We start from the raw sequence: 13,313 nt of genomic DNA, 5'->3' as shown, positions 1-13,313 counted from the left end.
CCAGTTTTTTTCATCCTTCTCATTCTCTGGCTATTGCCTCCTCTGGTCTTTCATTCTGACGATACAAACGATCCCTCGTTTCTGCCCAGATGGTCAGAAGGCACTTCGCATGAGTTAAGAGCTTTAACACGCAGATACTTGTGCCCTTAGTATGGTCTCAGCATAACCTGGAACTGCACCCTTAGATGTCTATAAACATTGTCCTTCTTTCTCTACTGCGGATAAACCTTCTAGGTCTGCTTATAACTTTCCTTTTCTCTCTCCGAGTCTACCTTCAGTTTCTCTTTTCTACACTGCACGTGCACGTATCTCTCACTCTCTCTCACAGAGTTTGTGTTCAGTTTTTTAGGATTTAAATTTCGCTCAGGCTTCTCAGGGTTGTTTAGGTTCCCATATGAACAGCGTGCTTCGTGTGGAGGCCTGCGTTGCAACTAAGTGCCGTTTAGTGCCTACACAACTGTATTTCCTTCTTCCTGCAGAAATTCTGCTACAATTCAAGGATTTTTACCTTGTAATCCTCTACGTGGCTCATCGCAAAGTAAGGCGGGAAAGCAGGAAATATAATCAACCAAAAGACAAGGTAGTTCATGATAAAATTATTCCAGAATATTACTCCATGTTTCTGCAGCGGAGTAAAAAGAAGATATTTAAAGAAAACCAGCACTGTAACAGCCTAAATCCATCTGGATATCACAACTGAATGCATAAAGTTATTAGGGCTGTGCGAAGCTTTGGTCCCTGATTCGATTTGGTGTAGATTTGGCCTGATTCAGTGGCCGAATCGCCGAATCTGAATTGAATCAGAGGACCCTTTAATCTCTCCGAATTGAATCAGAACCCTCTGAATTGATTTGGAGAGATTCAGAAAGATTCGGCAATTCGGACATAGACCCAGCTTTAAATGTTTTTTCTACATACCTCTAGGTAGCAGGGGCTTGTGAGTGCTGCGATGTGGGGGGCATGGAGCATCCCACAGAAGCACGGGGGACTCTCCTGTGTGCTTGGCAGCAGACCCAGAAGTGGACCAGAAGCACTTCCAGTCCACTTCCAGGTCCACTGGGGAGCATGCTGGGGGCCCCCCATACCTCCCCCCTGGCTCAGCAACTGCTGCCATCTGGGTCTGGGGGGCGCCTAGGGCCCCCCGTGGCCGATTGCTGATCCGGAAGTGTGTGTGGGGGCCCCCAGTGTGCTCCCTGAAGCCAATTGTGCTAGTTGTGTGAAGCCCACTAACAGCACTAGTACCATGAATACCGCTGATGAAATCGGCTGATGCATATTTATAAAAAATAAAAACCCTAGCTCCTTTCTATTTAAAACTGATTACAATTTGAGCCGTTAGACACTCTCTTTAAACCAGCATTTCTGACAGGGAAGTTAAGACACTTACAAAAAAAAAAGGATGGTTCCAGATTCGGATATGCTCAGTGGAATTTAAGGTTCCCAGCAGCGCATTGCTAATGATGTTCACAAGCATGGGGAAGCAGTTGATTACCTCCGTGTGGCACATTATCGTAAACCTGTAGCTCTTAAAAAAAAACAGGATGACAAACTCAAGTGTGTTTCATAGCTCAGCAAGTATCAGGAAACAACAAGCTATAGTTCATGTTCTAGGTCCTAGAACAAGATGAATAGGAAGGTGATCTAGAACCTGTCAGGAGCCTAGAACGTAGTTGGAGCTGCTAAAAATCAAACAATGAGGTGTCAGTATGCATGACTGAATTTAGTTCAGCCTTGCCTTATTTAAATAATCCCAGTGTCTGGATCACTTTGGACCTGTGTTACACAAAGTCCAACCTTGAGACCCTGCTTGGCTGAGAGGTAGGCAACGTCTTCAGCAAAGATGTTTTGCTTGGACCATCTTGTAGACATACAGTGTGTATCTTTATCTCCAAATACAGCTTGCAAATGCAAGCTAGTATTCAACATTTCAGGAGCAGCAGACCCACGCTACTTATTTTAAACAGTGTTTTCATGCAGAATTTAAGAGGATTCAGTAGGTGTCTTATGCCAGTTGCAAAATATAAGTGGTTGTCAACGGGCAGCTGAAATGGCTTGCACTCTACCTGGTCCTCACGAGATACTTTTATAGCCCCATTGTGTATTAACTCCTCTGTGATATTTTTTCCAGTAGTTACATCCAACATTATTTTCTGTTTCTCTACAGCGTGGACAAAGTTCTCAATGCTGGAGCCTGGTAGAAAAGTAAAAACAGACAAATCACCATGTTTGAAGCTGTTTTACAACAAAGTCATCCCTGGGGGCTTTGTTGATATTACTGCCTTCCAAACAAGACCAGAAAAAGCATAGAATAAATACTAGGCTGTCCAAGCAACATTTATTTAATCATTCGTTGCATTTTTGCATAAGTTGCCATCCTTAAATATTGCCGTCATTAACTGCCTCACTCCCACGTTTGTTGTCTGCATATTTAACTGTCTTGCTGCACTAAACTGCTGATAATCTCTTGATTCTTGATTTCGGTGGACTTTTGCAGTACCATCCAGTGTTGAGTTTCCTCCTATATATCTGAACATTTCTTCAGAATTCGTCCCAGCAGGTCCTTATCTTTTCCCCCACTGTCCATAGAGGCTTCCAGCCCTTTGTTCATCTCACTTCACACTGTCTGAAGGCAACTACCTCCACCTCAAACATGTTCAGATATCTTTTTATAGGGAATCCAGGTCTGTGATGATAAACCAGGATCAAAACACTACTTCATCCAATTCCACGTGTCTCTCTCATCAGCTTAATCTAATAGTGATAAAAACAGCACGCCCTCTTTCCTCTTCTAAGCCATCTCCACTTCTCCTCTTACTCCTGATGGTAATAGTCATCCTCCCCAATACAGATGACGTGGGAAGGTTGGGTGATCTTTTTCACTCCTTTTGGCCCACACATCCTGGCCATGTACAAATCCTATTTCCACTCTCTTATCATCATCCCAAGAATCTGTTTCTTTCAGTCCCCACAGTCAGAACTCTCATTTATGGGATTTCATAGATTTCATAGACGTTGGGGCTAGAAGGGACCTTCCAAGATCACCAGGTCCAGCTCTCTGCCCCAAGGGCAGGAAGCCAGCTGTGGTCAGATGACCCCAGCAAGATAAGCGTCCAGGCGTTTCTTGAAGGTATCCAGAGTAGGTGTTTGCACCACTTCTGGGGGGAGTCTATTCCAGACTCTGGAGACTCAGATGGGAAAGAAGTTTTTCCTTATGTCTAGTCTAAAATGGTCTTCCAGCAGTTTGTGACCGTTGGACCTTGTCTTCCCTTGGGGTTCCCTGGTGAACAGACGTTCTCCCAGTTCCCAATGCACATCCTTTATATACTTATAGGCTGCTACCAAGTCACCCCTGAGCCTGCGCTTCTCCAGGCTGAAAAGTCTCGTGCAGTATCATTACGAATGTACATTACGAATATATGGGATTGGCAACCACTCCCTCCTGGTCATTGGTTGTCTCAACACATCCATGCCCCCACCTAGTAAATACCAAATGTAATCACTAGAGGTAAGTTTGTTGCAAGCTGTTGGGCAAAATTATTCCTCTATTCAGATTCTTGCACTAACCCTCCATTTATTCTCATATCAAGGATCAGCTTCTTTGGGTCACCTTGCTCCTATCTGCTCAGCTCTTTCTTTTTTCTTTTCTTTGTTTTGAGCTTCTACCCCAGCTTCTGAGCCCCTGTATTGAATTGCTCCCATTTTATCTGACCCTGTGTTGAACTTACTATGAAACTATGATAAAAAGCAATGGCATAGAAAAACGATCAGATTTGTAGTTTTGCTTTCCCCTCACCTGTTTCATTAAGGACTAGGAGGTTCATGTATTCCTTGTCAGCCTTCTTTCCAACAGGAAGGAAATATAGAGCAGAAGTCAATTCCCAAGAATTTAGTACCTGCCACACCTCTATCAAGATCAGTTCCAAAATCAGAGGGAGTACAAAAATCAGATAGAGCAGTAATCTATATTGAAGAACAGATGGAGAGTTAGGGAAATTGTAAGGTAGCAACATCACACCTTCAATTAATACATTCCTTGTGACTTTACTTTTAGAACCTCTAATTTATCCACTATCAAGACAGGTTTTTAAAATTTGCAAGGAAGAAAATTTCCAAGACCTTTTCTTTGACCTGTGAAATACCATTTAGTCTAGGCTTAAATTTACACTTCGCTGTAAATCACCATTTTCTGTCTGTTATGTGTGTCCCTGAGAGGACATTTTCTGATGAAAATGGTGGCAACACACTCTGAGTTGCTCAATTAATGCTGGTCCTAAATTACTGCTGAAACAGCAGCAGCACAGACTGCACAACCTTGGAAGCAGGCAGCCTTTTCCAAGCCACCATGGAAAAAGGAAGAGCTGAGCAGTGGTTATATGACTGCTCATCCCTGGCTTCAACACATGGCCCAATTATCCTAAACCCCTTCCTTCAACACCCCCTGGGCAGGCACCTCTTCTCATGCACGTGCCCTCGGAAACGGGGACATTAGATAAGCACCTAACAACTCTAACAGCCCACTGGTTTTTCCCTCTTCTGAAGGCACCAGATGGAAAGAGTACCTCTCACCTCTTGAGTCTGGGGGAGAGCCAATAAAAACTTCCAAGAAGTCATAACTGCAACAATCACTAAACTGGTTGAGATTTTTTCACTATGTATAAGATTTTGCTGCCATAAAATAGTTTAGCTAACCTCCCTACGACCCCTCATTTTAAATTTTTTTTTAGAAACATTTGTTTGATAAATAGTATTGGAGAGGCCAACTAGGAGCCATGCTCTTCTTGATTGGCTGCTCACAAACAGGGAAGAATTGGTGGGGAATGTGGATGTGGATGGCATCTTGGGCAGTAGTGACCATGAGATAACTGTGTTCAGGATCCCGAGGAAAGGAAGGAAGGAGAGCTGCAGAATAAGGATGCTGACCTTCAGAAAAGCAGACTTCAACTCATGGTGGGAACTGATGGGTTAGGATCCCCTGGAAGGCCAGTCTGAGGGGGAAAGGAGTCCTGGAGAACTGGTTGTACTTTAAAGAAACCTTATTAAGGGCGCAAGAATGAACCAACCTCAGATGCAGGAAGACTAGCAAGTATGGCAGAAGACCAGCTTGGCTTAGCAGGAAACTCTTCAATGAGCTAAAACACAACAAAGGAAGCTTACAAGAGGAGGACGCTTGGACAAACAACTAGGGAGGAGTATGAGAGTATTGCATGGGCATGCAGGGATGAAATCAGGAAGGTCAAAGTGCAATTGGAGTTGAAATGAGCAAGAGACGTGAGAGGTAACAAGAAGGGCTTCTACAAGTACATAAACATGAAGAAGAAGATCGGGGAAAGTGCAAGTCCCTTACAGAACAGGCAACCTTGTGACAGAGGATGCAGAAAAGGCTGAAGTGCTCGATACCTTTTTTACCTCCATCTTTACAGGCAAGGTCAGCTCCCAGACTGCTGCACCTGGCAGCACAGACTGGGGAGGAGGGCAACAGCTGACAGTAGTAAGAGAAAAGGTTAGGGACCATTTAGAAAAACTGGATGCATAACAAATCCATGGTGCTGGATGGGATGCACATGTGGGTGTTGGGGAAGTCAGCTGATGTGACTGCAGAGTTGCTTGCCATTATCTCTGAAAGCTTGTGGCAGTTTGGAAAAGTCCCAGATTATTGGAAAAGGGCAAACATAGTGCCCATCTTTAATAAAGGGAAGAAGGAGGATCTGAGGAACTACAGACCTCAGTTCATGGAAAAATCATGAAGCAGGTCCTCAAGGAATCCATTTCTAAACACTTGGACAAGAACAGTCAGCATGGATTCACCAAGGGCAAATCATGCCTGACCAACCTAGTTGCCTTCTTTGATGAAACGACTGGCTCTGTGGGGAGAGCAGTGGATGTGGTATACCCTGACTTTAGCAAGGCTTTGATAGGTTTCCCACAACCTTCTCACGAGCAAGCTAAGGAAGTACAGGTAGGATGATGGATTGTAAGGTTGGTAGAAAGCTGGCTGGATCGTTGAGCTCAAAGGACTTGTATAATCAATGGCTTGATGTCTAGCTGGCAGCCAGTATCAAGTGAAGTGGTCTAGGGGTTGGTCCTATGGTTGGCCTTGTTCTGTATCTTCATCTAGAAGAAGGGATGGTGTGCACCCTCGGCAAGTTTGCAGATGGCACCAAGTTGGGCAGAGTAGTAGATACACTGGAGGTTCTTCTAAGATTCAGACTGACTTAGATAAATTGGAGGATTGGACCAAAAGATATCTCATGAAGTTCAATAAAGACAAAAGCAAAGTCCTGCATGTAGGACAGAAAAATCTCATACTCCAATAGACTGGGGACCAACCGACTGAGCCACAGTTCTGCAGAAAAGGCCATGGGAGTTATAGTGGACAATAAGCTTAATATGAGTCAACACTGTGCCCTTATTGCCAAGGGGGCTAACAGCATCCTGGGCTGCATTAGTAGGAGTGTTGCCATCAGATTGAGGGAAGTGATCATTCCCCTCTATTTGGCACCAAAGAGGCCACATCTGGAGTCCTGTGTCCAGTATTGGGCCCCCACTACACAAAGGATGTGGACAAACTGGAGAGGGCAACAAAAATAATTTGGGGGCTGGGGCACATGACTTATGAGGAAATGTGGAGGGAACTGGGCTTATATAGTCTGCAGAAAAGACTGAGGGGGGATTTAATACCAGCCTTCAACTATCTGAAGGGGGGCCCAAAGAGGATGGAGCTGGACTGTTCTCAGTGGTGACACATGACAAAACAAAGAGCAACAGTCTTCAGTTGCAGGAAGAGAAGTTTAGGTTCGATATTAGGAGACATTTTCTCATGGACAGTAGTGAAGCACTGGAAAGGGTTACCCAGACATTATGAAATCTCTGTCCATGGAGGTTTTTAAGACCCAGGTTGACAAAACCTTGGCTAGGTGATCTAGTTGGGGTTCTCCTGCTTTGAGCAAAGGGTTGGATTAGATGTGACCTCTTGAGGTCTCTTCCAACCCTCATTTTCTGTGACTCTATTTCACATGGTAGGACATGTACAGTAAAAAATAATTTAGTTGCCTAAAATGAAAAGAGTTACAATTTGAATGCTTATTTTTCCCATTTCCTGCTATTGAATGCAAATGAGTTCCTATACAGAGTTTTTTTCTTTTTTCTCATTTAATTTTTTCAAAATTTTAACATTGGAAAAGTTTGTTTCTAATACTGGAGAATTTTTGGTGGTGTAGAGTAGACAAGTTTAAAAAAGCTGGGAAAAGGATTACATTTAGATACCACTTGTTCTTTCTAGTCATTTGGATATATGGAAAAAGGTGATGCATTTACAATTTCTCAAGAAAAGTAAATTTTTTTTTTCAGAAGAATACTGGGATTTTTCCCAGCTCTAATTAGCGCAGCTCTTTATGTTGTGAGTATCTCAGATCAAAGTTGTTCCTTAAAACTAAAACCTAGTAGCTTGTATCCTTGGAACATAGCTATGAGACAAGGAAGTCCTGCTCCATGGACAGGTATCCTCTGAATGTGCCCTTAAACCAATCAGAAGCTCCATGGCACTTACAGGGTCCACAAGGTTTTATATGCCGTCTTAAGCTTTAGGAAGCGCATTCGTGCTATGGCACAGACTTGTTGCTTCCAGAGAGTTGTGCCGGTTACAGTTGCTTTTCCCATGTCTGAGAATGACAGAAGACCTTCTTCCACTTCATCGGCAGAGAAAGTCTCTCTTTCCTCTTCTGTCTGCCCACCTCCTACAGGGAGTTTTCAAAGGGCACAGTTTCACCATTGACATGGTTTTATATTACAGTAGAGTGGAAGAGATATCAATTATGATGAGCTCTACTAGCAATAAAACTCTTTAAACCCTTAAGAGACTATACAGAACCTCCATCACACCTACGAATTCTGTGTCCATTGATCTCTTCTGCTTTCCTCCTCCAGAGGTTTGCTGTCCCATGTAGATACTTTACAGACAGCTGGGTGATACCTGAATGTTAAGCATTAAGCAGAAGCCCTACAAAGAAGGGCGCTCACCTCCAGTTGATAATTGTTGAAGAATTGACCCAGACCTGCCTGGTACTAGAGTGAGCAAAGGGAAATGACTGCAAAAGGCAGGCCTCATTGGCACCTCAGTTGCGTTATGCTTTGGGCATTCTGGTTAAAATACAGTTGTTCCTCAGTTTGTATTTGTGCATCTCATTGCTCCCTCCTAAGCACAGTATTTTGCACTTTCTCTTCTTGAATTTTGCATTGTTTCTTTTAAAGCCTTGGATAGGTGTTGCTTATCAAGAACACCCTAACAGTGTAATTTAGCTTCTCAAGTTTTCATGAGGGAATCTGAGTTAGTGGTAATAATGGTTTTTTACAGAGAAAGTCCACAGGTCACTGAACCTGGCCCTTTTTGCCACTAATGGCACCTGGCAGAAGCAAACCCACATATACCCAATTTGCCTCATCATCCACTTGATATTTAATGATAGATCAGGGCTAAAACCATTCCTCTTTCTATATTCATTATACCTGGCTTTTAATTCTTATTTTAACCATTTTCATGAATGCAGTTCTATTGTAACTGTTCAAATAAATGCTCAATAGTTGGTTCTCTGTCTAAATATGACCAATAAAGGTAAAGATTTGTAGTTAGCTGAAAAAACCATGCAAGATTAGTATTTAAATCATCCCAATTTTGCCTGGCTGACAAGTGCATGATTGGGCCCAGTATTTTACCTTCTTGATCTTCACCTTCCAGTTTCATGAAGACATCTTCCAGGGTTGTCATGGTAACTCCATAATTAACAATTCCTTCATCGGAATGGCTGTCTAAGCCAAAGAACAGATCTACACAATAGTAAAAAACATATGTACCTTGAAGGCATAAGAAAACATATACATCTCTGGGCCAAATTCTGCTCTGAAATACAGGAGCACAGATCCAGCTAATTCCTTATACATACTGGTATACTGGAAGCAGAATTTGACCCCCTCTTGTACTTTTAGGGTAAAAATTTCACCAGAGAAAGACCTGTTATTCTTCACTTCTGCAAGAAGTTCATATTCCACTGAAACGAAAAGGCTCAAGAGAATAGTAACAAATTACCAGGTACTTCTTTCGATCAACCAAAGAGAGTTGACTTTCCAACTGGCATCATTATTCTACCTCCCCTAATGAGCTAGGTGCATGGGACTCCAACAATTAGCTATTGAGAAGAGAGAAGCACTAGGGGAGCTGTAGCCCAACAATGTTGTCCGTCTTAGAGAGCAAAATACGAATGCAAGGCTACATGAGCTACAGCTGGACATGAACTACAGCTTGGGGAGACCTCAATTCAGAATTTCCAAACTAAAATTCTAGATTTGTGATTTTGATTTTTTTCCAGCAGAAGTTAAACATTTTCATGGAAAATTAAGAGAAAAGCACATTCTTGGTTGAAAATTTCCGTAGGAAAAAAGTTCCCCTTCTGAGCTTAGGACTGCTCCTTTGCACCAAGTGTAAGGAGTTTTTTCAAGCACAAAACAGTGACAACACAATATTAACAGCTCCTATCTCCCAAAAATACAAATAATCAAGAAGTCAGAATTAGAAATTTCCCTACATGCATTCACATATGTGTGGGATTCATTCTTTGACAATACTTTCTCTATGGTAAAACACATAGTCAAACCCGATCTGAACATTTTTATTTTTGTCATTATTTTGAAATGTTACTCCTGTTGGCATTTTTCAGGTTCTGTATTTGGCTGCATCTATACATGCCAATGTGGTACGTGTAGGTTACCTTTACAGTACTACTTCACTTACTGGAAGAACAAAAAAGTTAAAGAATCATAAAATATCAGTACTTTCATAAGCTGAAAGAAAAATTAAGCTTTAAACAACACCCAAATAGGATCAAAGCTTGGACCCTGCTGTGATTTCCTCAACACTAACCCTTCAGAAAAAGTCATGTTAACTATTTGTGTCTGGTTTAATTATGCACTTTTTTAATGAATGGAAGAAAAGTACATGTTTTGAATTTAAATGTATAGACTAAAAGTTTGGAAAAAATTCTGAAACAAGACTCTCATGTCCCTAGGTAAAACTTTTGAGGGGATTCAAGAATCCTGTAGAATTTCTCTCTCTATATTTCTTTTTTATTCACTAAATTAATATTTTTGTACAATTGATTTTTGAGCATTTAAATATATAATTACCTGGAAATTTATCCACATTTTCCATTGGCAGAATATACCTTAGTTCATTTTCACTCTGTCCTGAGAATGTGGCATTAGGCACATACTCTCTGACCAGAGATGACATCCTCTCAGAGTCACAGTGCTCACTGACGTGCATCCTGTTCATATGGGAAATTTTAAAATAAAAAACCCATGATTTTCAGAATGTAGAAACCAGGCAATTAATAGGCAGTAAGCCAGGGTGCATGGGCAACACATAGGGAGTGCACACAAGTGCAAGTGCACCCCATGAGCATGACGGGGCACCGCCTGTGAAAAGGCACCGCAGACACTGCCAGCGGTCACTGCCTGCCAACCCCCACTCACCACCAGTCAGCGCTTACCACCACCCCTCCTGCCACCTCTGCCAGGACTGTGGCTGCCTGTGGGAGCTCGCCGTGCCCCCCAGCCTTGGGGGCACATGGCATTCATACTGTGGTGGTAAATTTCTGTGAGCTATCTACTCCACACTAAAGGCACAGACAGAAGTGCAGCTCCTGGGTCTAACTCTTGGCACTTCACAGGCAGTGCCATGAGTTAGACCAATGTAACAGATGTTAGCTTTTGGGTCAGGAGGACTGGAGATGGAGCTCCAGTTTAGAGCTGACCCAGGAAGAGAGGCTGCATCTCTGCAGACCCTTCCCCTAACTTTGCCCACCCTCTCCCAGCTTCTGTTCTGTCTCAGAATGGGAGGAGGAGAAAGCAGGGAGGCAGGTCTGTTCTGGGGTTTCCCCAGCTGTGCTGCAGTGGGGGAAGGGGTGTGTGGACAGGAGCCCCCCACATCGGGAAGCTCCAATCCACATGCCCCACTCCACAAAGCCAGCTGGGCAACACCCAGAACAAGTTTTCTCTGTTCTCTTCTCTCCCTTCCATTCTGAAACAGTGCTGGGAGCCAAGCAGGGGCAGTGTTAGCTGAGTCCTGCTCTCGGTGTGCACAGACACAAGTTAATGAAGGTACTTCACTTTGGACAACTTAATCAAGGCGCTACACAGGATGGGGCCCTTTTAAAGAGCTCTCCAGCTGTGCACTTATGTTTGTTCATGGCTGTAGAGTGTTTTCAGGGGTCAGACTGGGCAAAAATTGTCACTGGTGCAAAGCCCACCTGCTTGCCCCAGGCTGGAGGCTGCACTCTTCCTCCCCTTCCCCCCTGCCCTGCCCAGCTATTTTTAGCCCCGACTCTTTTACCCTGGATGGATTACTACCCTCCTGCACAGATGCACCAACCTCTCTGCAGATCCACCAGCACCCCATATCCTGCCAACTCCCTGCCATGGACTCACTAGCCTCTCTCCATTCCCCAACTCACTTTGAATGGGCTCCCAGTGCAGCTCCCAGCACTAGTAAACTTGAGCACAAGCTGGGCCAGAGCTATAATCACATGGCTTAAAGTAAGCTGCGTGATCATAGATCAGGTACTGTGAACATTTGCTTGTATCCTCAGTTATTCTGTTCTCGTAATACAAGCCATCCTAAAACTTTGTTGGGAAGGGTGGCGTATATTGGTATTCAATCAGTCAACCAATAATGTTATCAGTATGCCATCAATAAATATGGAGTTTTTATCATCATTCCTTTTAAATTTTTCCAAGAGGCATTTACTGTTTACACCCCCAGATATTGCTTGCTATGACTGAGCTAACTCTACGTTGCTACCGAGATACCAATTTAAAACCACAAGGAAAATATGCAAAAAATATACCTTAAGTGATAGCCAATCCCCCATTTTTTCTTTAAAAAGAGAGATGAGCCAACACACTTTATCTTTCCACAGGAGATAAAAGCCTTGCGGTCTACAGAGAAAGAAAGCCAAAATAAATTCTGCTTTAGGGGTTATTAAGAAGGCATTTGTAAGCAAAATGGAAAGTATTGTGTCCTTTTATAAATCCATGGTGTGTCTATACCTTGAATACTGGGCCCAGGTTTGGTTCCCATACCTCAGAAAGGATATAGAAAAACTAGAGAAGGTACAAACATGCAGAGCCAGCCTTGGGGGTGGGCAACGTGGACGACCAGGATGCTGTGGTCAGGGGATGCCCCCCACACACACACACACACACACACACACACACACAGAGCAGCGCTCTACCTTCACCCTGCCCCACACCAGCTGATCCCTGTGCCCCCCTCTACTCAGGATGGGCTGGGCCAGGCATTATGGGCAACTCCACCTCCCCACAAACAGCCCTGCACTCCTGCCTGCCTCTGCCTACAGCAGTGCTGCTGACTTGTGGGAGGGTTTTGGGCGGGCATCAAAATACAAGTTTGCTTAGGGCATCATTTTCTCTAAAGCTGGCTCTGCAGATATGGGCCACAAGGATGATTTCTGGTATGGAGGAGCCATACCATATGAGAAGAGACTAAAGAGGCTACGTTTGTTCAGTTTAGAAAAGAGAGGCTTTAGGGGCATCATGATAAGGGTTTACAAAATACTCAATAGTGAAGAGAAAGTAAATAGGGATTTATTCCTTATTATCTCTCACACTACAAGAACTAGGGGTCACACAATGAAACCATTGAGTAGTAAGACCAAAACTAACAAAAAAAGTTTGTTTTCACACAGCATGTAATTAAATTATGGAACTCACTGCCACAAGATGACGTGGAAGCTGACAGTTTAGCCAAATTCAAAAAGGGATTGGACAAACTGTTGGTGGAAAGGTGCATTGGCAGCTATCAGTGCATTGGTACAGCCTCTGAATCAAAAATTCCTAGACCCTAAATGCTGGAGACTACAAGTTAGAGAGGAACAGGGGAAAAACCCTGGTCATACCCAGTTCACTCTTCCTTTCAGCTTCCATTCTGCCACTGGGGCTGGGCAAGATGGACCTATGGTCTGATCCAGCAAATGACAGTTGTTATTTTCTACGTTTACAGGTTACTTACTGAGATGAATAATTGAGAAAAATTGAAATAATCAATACACTGAAAAGGACTGTATAATATACAGTATATAAATGTTAATTTAATATGTGTTTCATAATAGTTGATTTTATGAATAGGGCTTGTCCCACTGAGTTTGGAAAAATAACTAATCAGGAAGTAGCTTTCAAACATGGGCAACTGGTGCCTCCTGAGTTGGGGAGGGCACTTGCCCCCCCCCCCCCCCCCCCCAAAACCC

At 43.3% G+C, this 13,313-nt stretch overlaps 1 protein-coding gene across 1 annotated transcript in view; it reads right to left on the bottom strand.

Moving 5' to 3' along the window:
• Positions 1-13,313, bottom strand: part of LOC109296754 (ATP-binding cassette sub-family A member 10-like) — a 53,073-nt gene that overhangs the window by 19,574 nt on the left and 20,186 nt on the right. Inside the window, exons 16-23 of the mRNA XM_019516309.1 lie at positions 11,895-11,985; positions 10,174-10,313; positions 8,710-8,820; positions 7,547-7,733; positions 3,794-3,960; positions 2,064-2,191; positions 1,388-1,525; positions 509-622 (exon numbers count right to left, since the gene is read on the bottom strand). Coding sequence (XP_019371854.1) covers positions 509-622; positions 1,388-1,525; positions 2,064-2,191; positions 3,794-3,960; positions 7,547-7,733; positions 8,710-8,820; positions 10,174-10,313; positions 11,895-11,985 — 1,076 coding nt within the window. The remainder of the gene's footprint in view (positions 1-508; positions 623-1,387; positions 1,526-2,063; positions 2,192-3,793; positions 3,961-7,546; positions 7,734-8,709; positions 8,821-10,173; positions 10,314-11,894; positions 11,986-13,313) is intronic.

Source organism: Gavialis gangeticus, unplaced genomic scaffold (assembly GCF_001723915.1).
Source record: "Gavialis gangeticus isolate Ggan-Ray unplaced genomic scaffold, GavGan_comp1, whole genome shotgun sequence".
Taxonomy (NCBI): Eukaryota; Metazoa; Chordata; order Crocodylia; family Gavialidae; genus Gavialis; species Gavialis gangeticus.
This window is presented reverse-complemented; position numbering and strand designations above follow the sequence as displayed.